Raw genomic sequence first — 21,557 nt, forward strand, 5'->3', positions numbered from 1 at the left:
GCCACAAGCACAAATCATCATGAATGCACAATAGGAAAGGATGGCTGGAGAGACCCTGTCTCAGAATGATAGGGGGAAACACACACAAAAAAAGGAGAGGCAAAGGTGTTGTCTATTCCATCCATTCTCCATATATTGTAGAAGTAACTTTATAGCACGGGTGCGTAATGTGTAGCCCTCCAGATGCTGCTGAACTACAATACCCATCATGCCCAGCCAGCATAGACAATGGGAGCGGCAGTCTAACATCATCTGATCAGCCACCTCTGCTTTAGAGATGAAATGAAATAAGACGTAAGGAGACGACATCACTCTTTTCCAACCAAGCTCTGTATTTAAGTCAATCAGGTGTTGATCAGGACCTGGCTGACTGATCACAACCACCCCCGCTTTCATTCCGCTTCCAAAAGATGACAACTACTCCTGACCCAGGAAGGGGGAAACAGACCAAGCTAATTCTGCCCTGAAAGTTGTGGTGGCGGCCATAGCTCCGTCAAAACGTCCCAGGGAGTCCTGCCCACCAATCGGGCACTGCCCTCCAGTCACATGGTCACAAACATGGCTCCTAGCACCTGCCTCAGTCTCACCTTCATCCCTGCACTACCATACACCTTCATTCATCAGTGAAAGCAAAGCTTCTTGTCTTTCACAATATTATCACCCGGAGGGCGGGAAACAACTCTTCCAAGTTCACTCTACAGCCACGAAAGGTTGAGGAGCAGTAAGTCAGCGCACAACTGATAACAGGCACCCTTGAGAAGACCATGCATGTCCATTCATAGGAACGTTCCCTACCTGAGGTAGTATCGGCCGCTGTTGAAATTCCTCGGCGATCAGAAGTTGGACGTGACGACCCTGGCATGCTAACGGGTTCAGAGCGAACAGGCTGGATCCTGCAATGCAAAGTGCAACAGGTGGCTAGATGTAAATGCCGGTTTGTTGAGGGAAAAAGGATAGCAATGTAGAAAGGGTAGCAAGTCAGAAAAGTGCAGCAAGCCAGAAAGAGAGAAGTGCTGGTTGTCTGTGGTTGCGCCCATTACCAGAAAGAGCCGGACTGTGTAACCCCAGATGCACAGAGGACAGCTGTGGTGTCTCAGCAGAGCTTGGCTCATACACAGAGGCACTTTTTCCTCAGAAAGTCTGTTTGTACAACCTGGGAAGGCTCAAGATGTTTTCATGCTCAGGATGGAAACACCCTATGGAGAGCCATTCTGGTGCTGTGGTTAGAGCCAGGGGTGGGGAACCTGTGGCCCTCCAAGTGTTGTTGGAATATAGCCCTCGTAATCTCTGACCCTGAGCCATGCTGGCTGGAGCGGAAGTGAATTGGAGTTCAACAACCTTGGGAGGGCACCAGATTCCTTAGCCCTTGAGGAACTAGGACGGGGGGGGGGGGTGTCACAAAGCTAATTGAATGAGCCTGAACATCATTCATTCATTCATTCCCTGTCTGTCTGTCTGTCTGTCTCTTTCTCTGTCTCTGATCTTCAGCTACCTCACAGGGTTGTTGTGAGGAGAAAGGGGAGGGCTTGAAAGGAGAGGGAAGGTGGGGTATGAATGTAACAAAGAAAGAAATATGGCACCATTCACAGACTAATTATCCTGCAGAACAATCCATTAGGAAGTCCTTTCCAAAATGAATTGAAACTGCCTGGCTCCTATTCTGGTGTAGTTCCCATTCTCTGGAAGAACATAAGAAGCATCTGCAGGATCAGGCCAGTGGCCATTCTAATCCAGCAGCCTGTTCTTAGTGGCCAACCAGATACCTTAACGGGAAGCCTGAACATAGGAACTGAGTGCAACGGCACTCTCCCTACTTGTGATTCCCGGCCACTAGCATTCAGAGGCATACTGTCCGACAGTGGGGGCAGAACATGGCCATCATGGCTGGTAGCCATTGATAGCCTTGTCCTCAATGAATTAGTCTAATCCTCTTTTAAGATCATCCACGTTGGTAGCCATCACTGCCTCTTAATGGGAACTAGCTTCCTTGGGTGCCCCAGAGTCCTAGTATTATGGGGGGGGGACCTTTCTCTGTTTTGTGCAGGAGATGTTCCCATTGGATTGTGCTAGCGGCTCAGTTGAACGGTTTGCCTCCTGCTCCTGCCCAAGTCTGCCTTCAGCACACTCTCAACAGATCCGTCCTGCCTGCTTTTACGATTTTATATATCCATATCAATCCAAATGCATTAGAATGGGGTAGAGAAAACCAGAGAGTACAAGTGAGGTTAAATAAGCGATGTTCTTCTCCACTCAGGTTATGAGTCACTCTAAGAAAGAACAGAAGCCGTGAACCAGCGTTCGCTTCTGCTTTGTTATCCCGGGATGTTATCGCTGCTGGCAAAGGAGCATATTTCTACCATATGATTTAGCTGTGCCCGGTAATAAAAAAAATAATGAAAAACTATGTGTTTTATACACGAGAAGGTTATTCAAGGCATTCCTCAGTTCAGCTTGAGTACCAGAGCAGCGGAGGCTGGTCCATACGGGGGAAATGGCGCACAGCCCCACCAAGCTCAGTCTGCCCTCAGCCAGCTGCCATCTGCCTGTCCCCTTACTTACAACCAGTCAAGGAGGTGGCACTGACCGTCAGTTTCCTCAGTCTCATTGTTGCCCCTTGTAGAACTCATCAGAAAAGATCATGGGGTAAAACTAGAATTAGTTGCCTCTTCCTGTCATTGGTTCTGGCTCAGCCATTGTTGGGCTCCCTGCATCTTACTAGTAGACCTGAAGGAACATCTCTGCCCTCATTGTTCAGCCACTGAGGTCCAGCTATGAGCGCCTTCTGCCGGTTCCCTCATTGTGAGAAGTGAAGTTACTGGGAACCAGGCAGAGGGCCGTCTTGGCCATGGCACCCACCCTGTGGAATACCCTCCCATCATATGTCAAACAGATAAACAATTATACGACTTTTAGAAGATACGAGAAGGCAATCCTGCACAGGGAAGTTTTTAATGGTTGATGTTTTATAGTGTTTTTAACATTTTGTTGGGAGCCACCCAGAGTGGCTGGGGGAACCCATCCAGATGGGTGGAATATAAATAAAAGTATTGTTTTGATTTTGATTATTATGGAACATGAGCCACCACTGCATGGAAGTGACTGAGCCACTGTGCTCAGCTGCTGTGCCCAAATGGAGGGGACTTTGCCCCTCACTCGGCAATTGGGGCCAGTTACAAGACCCATTGCCAACACAGCCCTCAGCAGACTGGCTTGATGGGATTCGGCCCACATTTGTATGCGACAGAATCACTTTTGTCAGTCAGCAGCTGGTTGTGTATGGCCAGAGGTTAAACAACCAAGGAAATGCAAAATGAATAGTGTTTTTGTCTCTCTCTCTCTCTAACCTGAGACTGTTGAGATCCAGGTCATCTGTATCAAAGTCCAGGAGAGGCTGTGGGGTATCGTTAGGACCGTGTGACTGGAGCACTGAAGAGCTGGATGAGATGACTGTGGTTTGGCCTGAGGGGTGGATGGTCTTGAACTGGAACTGCGGGCCCATCCACAGGCGCCGGTGAGGTCCGGTGTGAGTCACAATTTCAACCTAGAAGGGGAGCATCCAAACAGGGTTAAAGTAGTGCTTAATGGCTGTGATGCAACTACGTCCTGTAACCCCTTTATCAGGAGGTTCTGTCTATATCCCCCACCTGCTCCATGCAATAACTGAATTGTTGGGTTCAGAGTCTCCTAAAGATCTCAGGAAAGAATTGCAATAAAATGGCAGCCCTGTGTTGAGTGCTCCTGCAGGGCAGATTTCTTAACAGTCTGACATAGTCTTGTGATGCAACAGCCAAAGGAGCTCAGTGGACCCTCTATGTACTCAGGGAGAACAAGGGGATGCTGTTTTCAGCAGCAGCCTTGCATCTGACATACCATCTAGTTCCATCATCTGCTTTCATCTAAAAAGGAAAACACCCCACTCCCCTCAATAGTGTAGTGTCAAATTCAGAAGTGCAGGGTCACTTCAAGACAGTCACGGACATGCCCCTCACAACAGCGTCCCCTTCTAAGATTATACAACCTTCTCAGATCATACAATAATTTTAGAGTCATATAATATTAATTATTAGGGATACACTACAATGATCAGTGAAGATCGCTGTGGGAAATGCCAAAACAGAAGTTCGGGGAGGCTGCCCTAAAGGGATCTCCTATGATCTCCTATGAACCTGACCACATACAGTAGTCATCTGCCCAAACTCTCTCCAACATGCCCCTGCCCAGGGAGGGGGGCATTTTATGCTGATCCACCCCATCTGTGGAAGTCCTTCCTTAGGGAAACCTGCCTGGAGACAATTTTGTTATACAGGCAACTCCTCAATTACGCATGTTCAAGGCATGTACAACCGCGACTGCACGCACCGCCATGAACCCGGAAGTGGCACAAAGATGATGATAATAATAATAATAATAATAATAATAATAATAATAATAATAATATATTATTTATACCCCGCCCATCTGGCTGGGCCTCCCCAGCCACTCTGGGCGGCTTCCATAGAAACCAAAAATACACTAAAATATCACAAATTAAAAACTTCCCTGAACAGGGCTGCCTTAAGATGTCTTCTGAATGTCAGGTAGTTGTTTATCGCTTTGACATCTGCTGGAAGGGCGTTCCACAGGGCGGGTGCCACTACCGAGAAGGCCCTCTGCCTGGTTCCCTGTAGCTTTGCTTCTCGCAATGAGGGAACCGCCAGAAGGCCCTCGGCTGGCGCTGGACCTCAGCGTCTGGGCAGAACGATGGGGGTGGAGACGCTCCTTCAGGTATACTGGACCGAGGCCGGTTAGGGCTTTAAAGGTCAGCACCAACACTTTGAATCGTGCTCGGAAACGTACTGGGAGGGGCAAAAGCGGCCCTAAAAGAATGCAAAACAGCAAAAATGGTGCGAAAGCTGCACCTGCCAATCCCATGAGCCTTTGCAAGTGCAATCCCAGGAGCCCTTGCGCCAACCTTTGAGGCCTGTGGAGAGCTGGAGTTTGAGAAAGGAGGTTTAGAGGGTGTTTTCAGGCTTTTTCAATTGTGTTCCCAATACCCATGATTTCACTTAAATGTGTGGTGCCTCAGAAGGTAACCTCCACATAAATGGGGAATTGTCTTTACTTCAGAGGCTTTATTTATTTATTTAATTCATGTCTTTTAAAGGTATTTCCAAGCACTTCCATGCACTGCTTTTTTACTGCTTTATTATTTTACTGTTTTTTGAGCTTTACAGCATCAACAGTATTTTATTACGTTCTGGACTGTTGGAAACAAACTGCCACAGAATCGACGATGAAGGGCAGGATTGAAAACAGAGAAGTTGTTCAATAAAGAAATGAATTATAAAGTGAAGTTAAAATAATGCCACCGCCACACAAAAAACAACCCAATGACAGAAAAGCAACAACATCAGATTCGGAGACCAAAGCGAAGTGGAGAGCAAAAAAAAAAAAAGGAAAAAAAAGAGTTTAACAATCTTGCACGCAAGAAAGTAAAAGGAGTTTTCTGAAGACTACAGGTTCCAACATCATAGAAGAATAAAGCTGCTTTGCTTGGGGGAGGCAGAAAGACGAGGCCCCCAAATCTAAATCGACACAGAATGTGGCCTTCCAAAGTCATTTTCATTCCCCACAACGCTGGCTTCGTATTTGTAGAGATACGATTCCTTGGCTGCTGCATTGTCTCTACTGATGCTCAAATTTCAGTGCTCCAGGTGACTTGTGAGTGTTATAACAAGTATCCCCCCCCCCCGCCTTTATCACAGTCTTGCTGTTGGGCGATTCTTTCCCAGCCTAGGAAGACGAGCACACAGGCTGCTCCGTTCTCAATCCGCATTTCCCCTTCTCGTGGGGGTAGCTCAGGCTGTCTGCCTGATGCAGGCAGCTCGTTTGCGCCGCTATGTAAATTAGGCCACGACTAAAGCATTCTGTATATTTTAAGCTCGAAACCATCAGCGCCGCAGAGCCCGAGAGGTAAACAGATGCCTCTGCAATTTCACCAAGGGTACAAGCCAGATGTTCCCATTCACTCCCCCGCCGAGCGCAGGACAAACATATTGTATGTACTTCCCAATGACAGCACGCATTACCCACTCTTCTAATTGAGAAGTGGAAGCACAGGGCAGGGTTTCTTCACTGCATGCTGTTACTGCGAATGGCAACACTTTCGTCTGGAAAAAGACACATGCATGGCGGGGCTTCTAATCTAAAGTGGCTGGCTCAGGGATCGTGCGCGCCTTTTGTGCTCCGAGATCGCTCTTAACAAAAATAACCAGAGTACTCCTGATTACCCCTTGAGCAGCCCCAAAAGACTTCTGCTGGGTTTTTGTGTGTGTGTGTTTTTGCTTTACAATATAAGTCATGTTCCAGTGGGTGTCCGGAATTTGTTGGCCATCAGCACTCGCATGCATGCTTGAGGAATTCGGTGAATGTCTGAAACGTGGCAAACACTGGCAGTCACCAGAAAGCAATGAACAGGACCCACTGGAGTACAACCAGGCACGTGGGCTCCATTTTGCTGCTTTGAATCTTTGCTTGGGGATTTTCACTCTGTTGCTATTAGCTCCTAGGTGTTGGATACCTGTAGTTAAATCAACACAGCCTAGGGATGGGCAAACCTGTCAATTTCTGATTTTTCCAGTCTTCCGTTCCTCACATTTCCGCATTAGTTTGAGATATTCCTCATGAAAATTCATTTGCATGAATTTATTCTAATATACACATGATTGTATGCAAGCTGGCCTAATACACACATTTTTCGTAAAGAAATGTCTCGTAAAACAGTGTCATTTTAAACGTTATTTTCAGAAATATATGCATTATTATGTACACTTTTCTGCAGGATACACACTACTTGTGGTTCTCGTCCAAATCCCCTAGAGCTCCACCCAAAGATCCTGATCCACCAGCTCTGCAATGCAGAGGGCATTCTGTGATTGTGTGGCAAAAAGCAACATGGTGGGTGTTCCTCCAATGAGCACCCATATGTTATCAAACTTCACTGAGGACCTGACAGACAGGTCCAATCCGGGCTCAACTTTAATCACACAAACATCCCAGCAATGTAGCCAACCTAAAGAAAGGGTGGGAAACCTGTGGCCCTCCTGAGGTTGCTGGACTCCAACTCCCATCACCTCTGACTATTGCCTATGTGGCTGGGGCTGGTGGGAAATGAAATCTGACAGCGACTGGAGGGCCACAGGTCCCTTGCCCTCGCCCTGGGACCATGCACACCACCTGCAATATCTATACCTGAGAAAGCCACTCTTCATCTTCTTGCCCACTGTGGTCTGATGCTAAGCTGTCGTAAGATTCGTGCCGTGTGATCGGTCCTGGACTTCCCAGAGGAACCACTGTGTAAAAAAAGAGAAAGGGTAAAGGAATGAGAGAGGGTCAAAATAATGTCCAGAAGACGCATGGCATAGTTCTGTAGCTCAGGCGGAGCCTAGGTGCGAGACATCTTGGGAACGGTGTGTAAGAAACCATAAGGAAAGCCTGCTGAATCAGGCCAATGGTCCAGTATCCTGTTTTCACAGAACCAGATGCCTTTGGGAAATCCACAAGCAGGACCTAAGCACAAGAGCACTCTTCCCTCCTGCCATTTCCAGCAACTGGTATTCAGAAGTGTTCCTGCCTCCGACCGTAGAGGCAAAGCATTGCCATCTTGGCTAGTGGCCATTGGTTGTCTTACCCTCCATGAAAATACAAGCAGCGCCCACTGTATCAGAACTATGGACCATCTCATGCAGGATCCTGCTTCCAACTTTGGCCAAGCAGATTCTTGTGAAAAGCCCCCAAGCAGGAAATGAAAGCAACAGATCTCCATCACTGCAAGTCCTTGGCATCTGGTGTCCAAAGATGTATTGCTCCTCACCCCTGCAGTTCAGTATAGGTACTATGGTTAAAGGGAGCTGACAACTTTGAGTGTTACAGAGATGCCACACACCTAAGCAGATAAGAGGCTTTCCCATCACCTGCTACCCGATCCTTTTAATGGGAGATGCTGGCCAAACAGACTAATTTCCAGGTTAAGTGTAAAGCCCAGCACTTTAAACACTTAGAAATTAACCAATACTTAGTTTTGGTTTGGACATCACAAGCAAACAAAGAGGGAAGGGACTGCGGCTCAGTGGTAGAGCATCTGTTCTGCATGCAGAAGGTCCCAGGTTCAATCCCTGGCCTCAGGGATTGGGAGAGATCCCTGTCTGAAGCCCTGGGAGAGACTTCCTGTCTCAAACCCCGGAGAGCCACTGTCATTCAGGATAGGCAGAGCAGTACTGAGCTAGGTGGACAAAATGTGTCTGTTAACTTTTCAAATATAATATAATTAACTTTAAGAATAGCATGAACCAATACAAACAACAAATGTTAGGTCCTGGTCACCAGGTACAAAGTAAAATTGCACTTGTGATGTGCATAAGGCAGAAAATAATTGCAGCATGTTAAGTTAAATAAATAAGCCGAAAAGGTGTATGAGTTACAGGGAGTCTAGGTTCCTCTGGGCGACAGTTAATAAAATCAATAAATATAAACCAATCAGCATCAAAAGTATATTTTTTTCTGTTTTTCCACATACCACTCTACAGTGCAATGTGTCTGTAACTTTGCTTACCGTTTTCTCTGTTCACTTTAGGGGAAGAGCCATTGCTCAGTGGAAGAGCATCTACTTTGCAGGGGTGGATCTGCTCTGAAACTAAGGGCGCTTATGTTTCAGGGCCCCTCATTCCAGAGGCGCCCCAGAAGCAACTTTATTCCACGTTGCTTAATTTTTTTTGGAGTCTAGTAGACCCAATTTGAGTCATATGGCTCAAATTGATGATTTTGTTGTTGTATATATTTCAACAACCCCAAAGTGAGTAGCACATGTGTTTTAAAGGTGTGGTGATTTGTCATGGAACAACCCCATTGAAGAAGATAACAGGTCATACCCAGAACTCATTTCCGGTTGTGAAGGGGCCCCTATGACAGTTCAAGCTACAGAGCCCCCCAAAATGTAGGTCTATCACTGCTGCTTTGCATGCAGAACATCTCTGGTTTAATCCCTGGCATCTTCAGATACAGCTGGGAACATCCTCTGACTGAATTCTCGGAGACTCCCAGTCTGAAATCTTAGGGAGCTGCTGCCAGTCAGAGTAGACAATGCTGCCCTAGATGGACCAAGGCATTTGGATGGGGTATATGGCAGCTTCCTCTGTTCCCGTTCAAACTAGCTGCTTGTGTCTTCCAGCTGGCAGTGACAAAGGAGCATGGCGAAACAGCTTCAAGTAAACCTGACAGCTCCAGAGCCGTCTCACCCCTTGACAAGCGCCACCGTCAACGATACAGTGCCCGCCGCAAAGTTTTCAGAAACTGTCCACTTTAGGAGACGCAGGAGCCAAGCTAAGCCGCAGTGACAAACCGCCTCCTCGGGCAGTGCTGGGCAGGCCGCCCTCGTAAGCACAGCGCTTCTCCCCTGGCCTAGGGAGTCGTAACCATCAAGCCGCCTTGACGTTAATGCAACTTATTTGAAGCTGCCTTGACAATTAAGTTGGCCGAGATCTTTTTGGCAGGTGGGAGCAGATGATTTACATCTCAGCAGCAGCTGTTTTGCCAAACAGCCATATTTTATCACCGTTAAGTGAAATCTATAACCGAAAGAATACAGCCGCGAGGAGCCTCCCCACCCTGCCTCTAATCAGGACACCTCGGGGGACAGGGGATTTGTCCGCCGTCTGGGGACGTCCGGAATTCAGGGCGACGTAATGTGTGTGGGAATACCGGGGGACATGAATGGGTTGCCAGAACGAGGAAAGATCGGGATTAGAGAATGATGGGGCTGTGGGAAAAGAGGGAAGTTTTAATGTTGGCTCCCAGCCGATTCTCCCTGGGTCATTAAATTGAGTGTCAAGTGAGCTTACGGTACGGTCAGTGCCTGTCCTGTTGAGGAAAGAGTAGAGGCTTCAAAATCTGTCTTCTTGCAGGGAGGGAATGGGCTGTAAACCTCGAGTCCTTTTTGACATTGCTTCTTAAGGGACACAGATCTTTTAAGATCATAAAAGATGCTGTAGCTCAGGGGTTGAGCACCTGCTTGGCATGCAGAACTTCTTGGGTTCGATGCCCAGCATGTCAAGGAAGAGCTGTGAAAGGCTCTTTGCCTGAAAGCCTTGGGAGAGCTGCTGTCCGTCAGGGTAAACAGTACTGAGCTAAACGGGCCAATGGCCTCACGTGGTATAACTAATTTAACCATGATGCTGTTTTAATGCGAGTGTTTATTATATATTTCAATTACGGATGTTTTAACGGAGCTGTTTTGCTATGTATTTTGTCTACAGGTAGCTGTATTTTTCTAACTGGTTTTATTCCTGTCATTTTGTTGTCATCTGTGAACAAGACGTTGCATCCGCTGGAAAAGAAAGACAGGGAAACATGGGGACTGGGGGTGTTGTTGTGAGGTGGCACACAGGCGAAAGATTTATACGATCTGAAGAGAAGCCAGAGGTGGCACATAGGGACCCTCAAAGCTTACAGTATCTCAGAGGAAGGCCCTTGTCAGGGGATGAGAAAATACTGCAACGTTTTGCCGAAGTGCAGGTCCCACTTGTGTCAATTAGAACTAAAAAGCACAAAGAATTTATAAATGAACCAGCTTTAGACTCTGCATATTGTGAAGAAAAAGGGGGGGCGGAAGAGTGGGGAAAGAACGAGGGAAATGTTGCTTCAGGGGTAACTTTGACGTGTGAAGTTTCTGCCCACTCCCATTTTTTATAACGGTCCTGTAAACTAGTTAATAATGGGAAAGAGACACATATAGGACCGTAAATAGATGTTGGCGCCTCTATAAATCCATACACTACGTGCGTTGTTGTTGTTAATTACTTGCAAATCTTAATGTTAGCTACAACTGGTTCTAGGCTCTCCGCATCAGCTGGTCTCCTCTGTTGTAACACTGAAAGACCAAGAGCCCAGAGCCAAGCTGACTTGAAAGTAGCCCCCATTGATTTCAAGTAAGTGTGCTTACAACCACAGCCAAAATTCTCCCTCTCTCTCCTTTTGATTGCTGCTGTACTGCCCTGTCTCCTCCAAATCCAATAGCCTTCTCTGCCATAGCAAAAAAAAAAAGGGGGGGGGGAGAGACTGCAGATAACACTACTGATTCTTGTGGTTCCAGTTTCAAACGACAAGTAGAGACCCAGCAGCAAGAGGTCACAGTGTGGCATGCTCCCGTTTCTCTGTTCCAGCCAGTCATCCAACCACACACCCACTTTCGGGATACTCCATTCCATCTCATTCACCCTGATTTCCATTACCCCCACAATTCAGCATTCTGTGGTTACTAAGCATGCTCAGTATACACTGGGCTGCAAACAGTTGGGTTCCCTCGAACATGTTGCTATTCTCCCTTTTGTGTCCCAGAAGCATCGTTTTGGCTATGCAAAGCTGCTAATAACTCAGTGCCTGAGTCTGGTATTAGTAATTAGAATGTACATTAAGAAGCCGCTTTGCATTATCTATATGTAACTATCTATCTATCTATCCACACACACAAGTTAAGGCAGCTTTGGCCACACATGGCCAAGGAATGGGTGGGGCTATTCAAAGGAGGTGGGGCTACGGAGGTTTTACCATGCTCAAAACACCTGTGCCATCACAAAGGATACCAGGGCAGAAACAAAAATTAGTGTGCACATCATAGACAATGGCAATTCTATTGTGCCATCTTCAGATCACTGAGCGGCTGCTTTTCTATATGCAGATCCTTTTCTGCTCATGGGGTAGCCTCCAAACCATGTGATCCCGCACCCACCCTGCCAGCAATGAACTTTTGCCATCTCATCTGCTATTTGCTTGAGCCAGGCCAACAACCAGGAGGGTGAATAGTTTAGTTCAGAGAGTTGAAGATGACAGGGCAGGGCCGTCACTAGCATTCAGTCCAGGAACGGCTTTAATGTCACATCTGCTGTTTGTGTGAATGAGGGCTTTGTTTTTCCTGCTGGCTCATGGCTGACCTGGAGAAATGCATACTTTTTAACAACTCAGGCGCTTGGAGGCAAGCTTGATATTCAACACCATTTTTTTTATTGGGGGGAGGGGGCCAAACAGAATTCACTTTGTCAAAGTCAGCAGGACTGGGGTGCGAGTGGGACCCCACAGTGGCTACCTTGGCTTGTGCAGGCTGCTCTTCTAGCGTGGTCATGTTTCCTACTCTATGGAGGAACAGCCCTGTCATGGAAGGGCTACCCAGCCCAAGTCCAGTTTTAAAATAAAGAACCAAAAGGAGGCAGAGCAGCAGGAGGCGCCCTGAATCATCAACAGCACCTGGAGAGCAGAACGAGCAGGCACAGAGATCCCCTGAACATAGCCTTCCCCACTATGCTGTGATGCATTGCATGGCTATTTAAATATTTGGAGATTTGCATTTAGAGCGGGCATAGGCAAACTCGGCCCTCCAGATGTTTTGGGACTACAACTCCCATCATCCCTAGCTAACAGGACCATTGGTCAGGGATGATGGGAACTGTAGTCTCAAAACATATGGAGGGCCAAGTTTGCCTATGCCTGATTTAGAGATCTGGCAAAGGGTCTTAGCTTGGTGGCAGATCATCTGCCCGCGTGCAGAAGGTCCCAGGTTCAATAGGTAGGTCTGGGAGTGTCCTCTGCTGACACCAGTCAACACTAAGCTAGAAGGACCAGTGGCCTGACTCAGGGTAAGTCAGTTTCCTACATCCCTATCAGTACTTACAAATCAGGATATGCAAATTCTATGCAAAATCTGTCCCCTCTGCTCTCTTTTTTAAGTGATGCTGTTCCTCCTCTTTCTGCAATGCATTAGAGGCTGCTGGATCCTGGATTAGATTATGTGATCTAGCAAGGCTCTTCTGATGCTCTTATCTTTGGGATCTTTTTTCCGATGTATTTTTTTATTTATCTGGATTTATGAAAAGAAAGCACAGAAGCCACATCAGTGGTACAAAAAGCAGCTAAAAGGGTGCTGAAGAATTGCGGCCTGATCACTGCAGGAGCAGAACCACACGGTGCTGCAGCGATTAAAAATGACAAAGCAGCCCAAATCCCTAAAAGCAGCACATCTTGCTCGTGTGATCCACTGCAGCTCTTCCTTGCCCTCCGACACAAGGGGACAATAGATGCTCAATTATTAATCTTTTCAGGTTTTCTATCAGTAGCTCAATGCAGAGATCTGGTTTCCTTTTCCTCTCATTACATTCCTCCCAGGAGAACAGTCACAGACAGGGTATAATTACGAAACAGACATCTCTGTGTGCTGCAGAGAGATCTTTGACATGGTGGGTTCTCGACGACTGCAGGTGTGTTGCTTCCCCCCACAGAAGAAACTCGGTGTTGTGGAACCATTCTGAACTTAAATAGGGACAGAGATAGATATATAGGTATCTAGTAAGCTGTTGTTTCAATAGGGCTGCTGACTCAAAATTGCCAGAATCCAGGATATATGTGTATGAATGTGTGTGTTCACTGACATTCACATTGGATGATGACCTGGGAAGACTGAAATAAAACCAGGCAAAGCACACCCTCATCAAACAGAGACTGGGGCTGAAGGGCAAATTGGCACCACCCCACTCTGTACCAGAGGGGCAACTGAACGTTGCTTCCACATGGGATAGTATCCTCCACCACACCTGAGGGCAACAAGCTAGCTTGGGCAAGGCAAGGCAAGCTACTCGGGGCACAGGAAAACTGCCTTATATTGAGGGCCAGGCAATTGGTCCATCTAGCTCACTATTGTCTACAGGGACTGGCTAACCCAGGAGATAGTCTGGAAGACCTTTTGGATCACACATGGTCTTAGTCCAAAGAGGAAGTCTCATATAGCCCTTCCTGTCCAGGAAAGTCCATTGGCTAACCTGAATGAGCCTGATTCACTGCCCAAGATGATGATAATCCGAAATGCAGTTCTGCTCACTCACTATACTGAGAAGCTGCCCACAAAACTGAAGTTTCCCATTTCTAGCCCCAAGAGCTCCTGATGCTTGCAGCCTCCCTGACAACTTTGCTCCTCGGGAAACGGAAAGACACTGGCCTTCACCCACAGGACTGGAGGGCCTGATGCACACACGCATTTGGACCAATCTCATTATTTAAGTCGACATTGAACGTCAGAGCTTCCCCGGGCTGCCTCTAGACACCTCAGGCGGAGAAGGAGGAGGGAAAGGCATGAGGCAGCAGTGGCGGGAGCAGCAGCAGCAGCAGCAGCAGCAGCAGGGGGTGCCATTTTCTGTTTTGCCTCAAGCGGCAAAACGTCTTAAGTTGGCCCTGGTGGCCCTGGATCAATAATCACCTTCACCGCACATGACTATCAACTGTCAAGGGGGAGATCAGCTTGGCCCCATCCATTGGCCAGTGAAGGAGCAACTGCAGGGAGCCTGCTTCTGCTCTCGGTGTCAGAAAGAACACCCAGCGCTAACTGCTTGGTGCTCTATGACTGGAGAGCAGAAGGAAGGCTCTTGCTGTCCTCAACCATCCGCCAAGGGACCCGGGGCTATTAGGAAGCTGCTCCTTCTGCTTCCCAGGGATATCATCTTCATGAGGGGGAGACCTGCTCGGTTCCATCCATCACCCAGTGCAGAAGCAGCTGCAAAAAACTTGCTTTGCCACTCCCAACTCTGAAAAAGAACACACTATAAGATCTTTTTTTAGGGACGCAGGTGGCGCTGTGGGTTAAAGCCTCAGCGCCTAGGACTTGCCGATCGAAAGGTCGGCGGTTCGAATCCCTGCGGCGGGGTGCGCTCCCGCTGCTCGGTCCCAGCGCCTGCCAACCTAGCAGTTCGAAAGCACCTCCGGGTGCAAGTAGATAAATAGGGACCGCTTACCAGCGGGAAGGTAAACGGCGTTTCTGTGTGCGGCTCTGGCTCTGGCTCTGGCTCTGGCCAGAGCAGCGATGTCACGCTGGCCACGTGACCCGGAAGTGTCTCCGGACAGCGCTGGCCCCTGGCTTCTTAAGTGAGATGGGTGCACAACCCCAGAGTCTGTCAAGACTGGCCCGTACGGGCAGGGGTACCTTTACCTTTTTATAAGATCTTTTTAATCTATGAAATAGTGCTCAAAGTTGGCTTTCCACCCTCCTCCCTCCCAATCCCCTTTCCTTTTGTGTTGTGTCCTTCAGATTGTAAGTCTTTGGGCAGGAGATGGTCTCATTTTTTAAAATTGTTATAAGCTTCTTTCGGAGTTTATCAAATAAATAATAAAGAAGTGTTTAGTGAGCTGACCCCCTGCCTGCAGTGCAGTTAATGCACATGGCTGGGGAGTTACAAGATGTGCAGGCCTACCCACATTCTGCAAGTCACTCTTTTTTTTTAAAGCATTTGTGAGGTCAGGACCAAATTTAGTACAAAAAGGCATACAGACGGCATCCCTTGTGAAAGGCACCCCTGTTAAGATTGGGGCTGTGTGAGCAACATGCAGCTGAGTAGCGCTGGGTTTTTTAAGCACAGAGAGCCTGCAGCCAAAGATCCAAACAGCATTCTTCTCTTGTGTTGGAGAATAAACTCAGGGGCGAGGGCCTACTGTGAAATCAGCCTGATGGGGCCATCTTTAAAGAGTTACGGAAGAGGTAACTTCTTTCTATAATTCACCGACTTCAAAAGTATGTTTGACATTATTGTCGGGAAAATTATGTTAACCATGGATTACTGTTACAATCAAAGTATGTAGTGAGAAGTCAAGAGGCTTAGTAGTAAATTTTCAAAGCGGAGCGCGGGGATTTAGCCGTTTGACTCCCATTAGCGTCAGGAGGGCTCGCACAGCTAAACCCTCGCACGCCGCTTTGAAAACTGACCTCTCCGCATTGATGGAAACCCCCCTCCCCAAACGCTCTCCAACCACCACCATCTTTTTTAAGAAGTTCCAGATGACCAAGCAAGAGCAGCAAAAAAGAACCATTTCAGCATGTTATTGTTGTTTGTAGGCATCTGAAAGTTATTTTAATTCCCCCCCCTCCTGCCCTCAGAACTACTCCCAGGGTTTGAGAGCCACACAGGGGACAGACCAGTGTTTACTACCGAGATACAACGAACATGGACACACCCAGAGCCACAAAGGGATGTAAAGATCGCAGCAAATTTCTCACATCTGCATAAACAGTCCCAAGTTGATGACTACAACTTGGTTGGGTCTGTTTATGAAACGGCTGCACAGAGCAAGGGGGGGCAGCATTTTCTGAGCCCCCAGAGAGGCTCCACCTGTCCGAGACAGTTCGGCTCGATGGAAGAACGGAAGCCTGCCCTGTTTCTACTCATTTTGCTCTGTCATACGCTCGGCAAAAGGAATTATTTGTACTTCCTTTCACCACTTAACCTCTCTGTCTTCAGGAAAAGGGCAACACAGTCAGGTCTTAAGGAGAGGGAGGGGGAACCCTCCTTTTTGTTTCCCCATGGGCCGTGGACGCTGACGTTTCCACTTACAAACGCCTTTCAAGTAAACGAGAGGTAATGCAGGCTGGCTCGCAAAAGGTTGTGTTAAGACACGGAAGTGCTTATCGCAATGACCTTACCACTTAATATGAGGAGTCTTGGGCAGCGACATGGGGCCAGGTTTCCGCTCCTTGAAATCACCGTACATTCGGTTTCACAGAAAGTGTTTGGGGCGGGGAAATGATTGATTGAGACAACCGCTTTTGATTTCACCAGAGTGAAACACAGGGACTTGCACTTATACTGAGTCGAACTATCAATCCACCTAGCTCAGTACTGTCTGCACTGACTGGCAGCAGCTCTCCAGCATTTCTGGAAGGGGGCTCTCTCCCTGCCGTACCAGGAGGTGCTGGGATTTGACCCTGGGGTCTTCTGCAGGCTGTGTACCTTCTGTAGCTGGCCATGGAAGTGAGCTTTGCAACTACAAGTTATTTGTCAGGTGAAGGTTTCCAACGGGGCTGAGCCAAAGCAACTTCCTCCATTTCGCGCCAGCTTTCCCGAGCACCAAAAAGTGCTTCCCTTTCCCGAATACATATTTGGATCACTCTGGTGCTGTTCTCCTTGACACCCCAACTTCCTTCCTGGCCACAGAGCCCTGTTAGCTCTGGGGACTCCATGCCAATGTCATTCCCATTGCCAAGTCTAAAGCAACAACGTCAATAGGATCTAAGATTAGGTGTGGTTAAAAGAAGCAGTGATGAACTCAACAGTTTCAGTAGCTCCTTCAACTGCAGCAAATGCGCTCATACTGAAGGCAAACGCTGATATCAGAGGACATTTGGCGCAACACTAGTTCTGAGCAAAAACTGAAAATCGAAGAGTCTACATCAGGGGATAACCAGTGTGGTGCCCTCCAGGTGTCATTGTACTACATCTCCCATCATCTCTGACTGTTGGCCATGCTGACTGGGCATGATGGGAATCGGAGTCCAACAATATCCAATGCTGGCTATTGCTGTGCTGCATGCCTAGGTGAATGGTAATCTGAAGAATATAAGTTGTGAGCACTCAGAATGGTGTCAAAGCTTAAGTCACCAGTGGGTCCCCAACATTTTCCCCAGGAGAACTGCCACATAGGTGGACGCAGGTGTGAGACGCCCTGAAACTCGTGGTCAGGAAGACTTCGCCCTTGGAGAGCCAGCTTTCCATTCCATCTCGTAACTGCAACGTGTTCCTGAAAATCTGGTACAATCTCGTCAAAGGGACACAAGTCAAAGGTGCCAATGTTCACTGACTCACCAGTTCAGGTCACCACATATTTCCAAGTGTGAAATTAGAGCAACCGACTCTGGGTTGTATCCAGTGCGAGTCCTGCTTAGAGTAGCCCCAGTGAAAATAATGGACAAGACTGACTTGGGTCCATTAATTTCAGTGTGTCTACTCTTAACTCCTCTGCTTCTAAGTTTGTGTTGAGCAAATAAACCCTATAGTTTTGTAAGGATTCTAAGGTCTTTATATGCAGGAGAACTAAAATCTAGTCCAGAAAGTAAAAAGTCAGGCTTTCAATTAGCTCATGTTGACTGCTATGCCATCTTGACAACGATGATGCCTGGCTTAATTACTGTATCTAAACCAAGTCTAATTCTGGGAAGCAAAAGCAAAACTCACTAGAGGTAACATTTCATAGCAAGCTTAAAAAAAATGAGATCAAAAGGAAGAACCAAGACAATATGAATATTTAGCTTTCTCCTTGGACAACACAAGGCAATGCATATACATAGCTCTGTTGTTTACCAGAAGTTACAAAATGTTGAAATGTGGATAAAGCACCATCAGTTTCTTATTGTAAAAGCACAGCTACTATTTAGACCAGAAGAGGCAGACGGTGGGATTGGTTCAAATAGGGATAGTCTTAAAGTAATGCCATAGAAATTCAGGGCAAAACTGAACATTGCCACCAGTATAGCATGTGTTTCTCCATACTTCTTCCACAATACCGCAGGGCTTAAACTTCAAGCAGGTCTAGCCAATGTGCTGCCCTCCATATGCAAAATGTATGGAGATGTGTGCTCTCTTTTGTCCTTTTCTGGCAATGTGCAAGCAGCCACCTTAGCTGGGATTAACGTCGACTGGCCATTCATAACCTAGACAGCCTAAGTCCCCTGGTTTGCTGAGAGATCAGAGGACAGGTGGCGCAAGGGAAAAAGAGCTCCCCTCCCTTACCTCTTCCTCAGTGCAAAGGTGGATATGGTTACCTGAAATATACCTTGCTCACCATGGCAGAATATTCTTCACAACACATAGCTGTGAGAGAATGCCGGTTGTCAGATATGGGCCGCTCTCAGTTCACATTGGGCAAAATGAGGTTCAATACAAGAAGCTGGGATGGCTCAGTTGGGAGAGCATGAGACACTTAATCTCAGGCTTGAACCCCATGTTGGGCAAAAGATTCGTGCATTGCAGGGGGTCAGACTAGATGACCCTTGTGGTCCCTTCCAACTCTACAATTCTATTATAATAGGCTTGACCAACACTCCCGTGTTAACTCACTGAACCATAGAACCGTAGTTCTTTAATCTGTGGCTTCCAGGTGTTGCTTGACTACAACTCCCATCATGCCCAGCCAGCTTAGCCAATGGATGATGGAAGTTATAAACCACCAGCATCTAAGGGTCCAAGTTGAAGAGCACCACCCTGGACTACGCCCCACCCTTCAAATCATCATGTTTCATGGTAGACAAGTCAACGTGGAAAGAGATCCTTGTAGAAAGCTTGAACCCAACCGTGTTGTGGCATGTGGTGTCACATCTTAACACAACAAAAAGGCTCCCACCAAGATCAATTGCTCACTGCAATACCTCCCAGCAGAGATTTAATAGTGAAGATATGTCGTGTAAGCTTACCAGCAAACCCTACAGCAAAAGTCAGGGGGTGATGGGGGTTAGTTTTTTGTTTGTTTGTTTTAACAAAATCTATATTTATATCATTACATTTCCTACGGTCGAGGGCAGCTGTAATTAATGGATTTCTCTCCTTCCTTTAATGCACTCATTTGTCAATTCAAAAAACACACAGCGGCCAATCAATTTTGATGTATTTAGTAAGCAATTTGTCAAAGAATGTTGCAGACCAGTTAATATATTAATTCTTGCCATCAGCCTCCTCCTAATTTCTGTAGGCCTTTTTCCATAAATTTTATATATCTGACCAAGAAGAATGCCCGTAAACAGAAGGTGCCCTTTCCATATGACATGATTATGGGAAATGGAGTGGGGTGGGGGAAGAACCCAACGCATGATCTAAAGTTTGTTGCTCTTTTACTTGTATAATGGGGTTAGGGGAAGTAAGTTACTGTGTGCCTGGGTGCACTTCAAGGTGCCGGTATGGTCGGAAAAACCCATTAACTGTGGAAAAAAGAATCTGTGGCCCTCCAGAAAATGTTGGACTCCCTTCAGTCCCAGTTAGCATGGCCAGTGGTCAAGGGTGATGGGAGTTGGAGTCCAACAACATCTGATACAGGGTTGAAGAACACTGTTGTTGGACTCCAACTCCCGTCAGCACAGGCAATGGTCAAGGATGATGAGAGCTGGAGTCCAACATTATCAGGAGGACCACAGGTTCCACATTCACATCCTTCACCCACTATACCAGGGGTGGTCAACATGGCTGGACTCCAAATCCCATCAGCCCAAGATGTTGATGAACTCCAACTCCCATCAGCCCAAGTCCAACGGTCAAGGATGATGAGACTTGCAGTCTAACAGTGTCGGAAGCATACCATGTTCACTATCCCTGCACTATACTGCACTGGGTAAAAGGTTGTTGCTTTAGATCAGGGATAGAGCACATACTTGGTATACAAAAGGATCCAGGTCCTTGGTATACAAAAGGATCCTGGAAAGCTGCTGCCGGTCAGTGCACACAATACTGAGTTAGATGGAGAAAAGGTCTGACAAAGTATAAGGCAACTTCCGGTGTTCCTAGAATAGCCTTGAGCAGAAGTAAGTGTGTGTGTGTGTTAAAAAAAACTACTCTTTATTATCCCCAGGTGGGTTACAATATGAGAATTCTGGCTTCAAGTTTCTGCAGCAGATGTCACCAATCATTCCCCCACCCCGAAATCACACAGGTCTGTGAGCCTGATTACAAGCCCACTTCACCCCACCCTCCAGAACCACTTTTGGACACTTGCTCCATCCAGACAACACTGTCCTTGTTCCAGCTGTTCGATGCTGCTGTTGCAATTTATTTATTTTTAAATCTAAATAAATAAATAAAACCACTCACTAGTATCAGTGTAAAGGTCACACGTAGCTAAATTCAAGCAGCGTGTGTGCAGGTTAAAATAAAATGCACAAATACAATCTCCCTCTCGAGGAGTTGAGACCTTCCCCTGGCTACCCATGAATTGTCCAGAAAAGATTAAAGCGATGGGAGAGGAGGCTTTGGCATCAAGCTGTATATTTATAAACCTTTCGCCTCCCCCGCCGCCCCAAAAGTATACCCTGTGCGACCAGACTATCAGACGGTTCATTGTTGCGTCTGTCGGCTGATCGAGGGGTACCTTCTGTTAGCAAAGCACACAGAGTATTTCTTCAATGACCTCGGGGGGCAAAGGTCACTTATTATAAATGGATAATGAGACCTAATGCAGTGTTCCGAGCTCCGGACAAAGAAAGGGCTTATCCGTAGCCCCTTGCGGCTCGGACCATTCAAGCTTTTATTCCTCTCCTCCCCCCAACACACCCGCCTCCCTGCTCCACCGCCGCACACTTAATGGAGCCAAACAATTGGCAGAAATGCTATACAGAGGGTCTGAAACCAAGAGAAAACGGCCTGCATTCTGAGCTCTGATAGACAGATACAAATCGCGACCCTGAAATGGCGCCAGAATCCCTTTTACCGCTCACATGGCAGACAGCCGCGGCCATTCACCCCCCAACTTCCCATTTAGCCATTTGCTGGCAATTAAACATACTGACGGAAGTGATAGCGCATCAAACCGCAGGCCGCCACGGCTAATGTGAGACCATTACATTTGCTCCTGCAGGTAAGCAGAGCATTTGTGTCTTAACAGATATTTCCCTAAGGGGGGAAGAGTAGAAGCAAGCTCAGGTAGGGTTCCTGCTCTTGGCTTCTGCCATCTTCTTGTATTTAATGGGATCTAATAGCCCAGGAAGTTCATAATGTGGCATAACTGATTCCTATGGCCAT

The 21,557-nt window shown here is 47.2% G+C and overlaps 1 protein-coding gene across 4 annotated transcripts in view; it reads right to left on the minus strand.

Moving 5' to 3' along the window:
* Window positions 1-21,557, minus strand: part of BCAS3 (BCAS3 microtubule associated cell migration factor) — a 467,999-nt gene that overhangs the window by 220,677 nt on the left and 225,765 nt on the right. For all 4 annotated transcript variants that reach the window (XM_079955512.1, XM_079955511.1, XM_079955513.1 and 1 more), the window contains 3 exons: window positions 7,231-7,331; window positions 3,345-3,541; window positions 796-893 (listed from right to left, as the gene is read on the minus strand). In XM_079955512.1, coding sequence (XP_079811638.1) covers window positions 796-893; window positions 3,345-3,541; window positions 7,231-7,331 — 396 coding nt within the window. The remainder of the gene's footprint in view (window positions 1-795; window positions 894-3,344; window positions 3,542-7,230; window positions 7,332-21,557) is intronic.

The sequence above is a fragment of the Podarcis cretensis genome (assembly GCF_951804945.1).
Source record: "Podarcis cretensis genome assembly, chromosome: 15".
Lineage (NCBI taxonomy): Eukaryota > Metazoa > Chordata > Lepidosauria > Squamata > Lacertidae > Podarcis > Podarcis cretensis.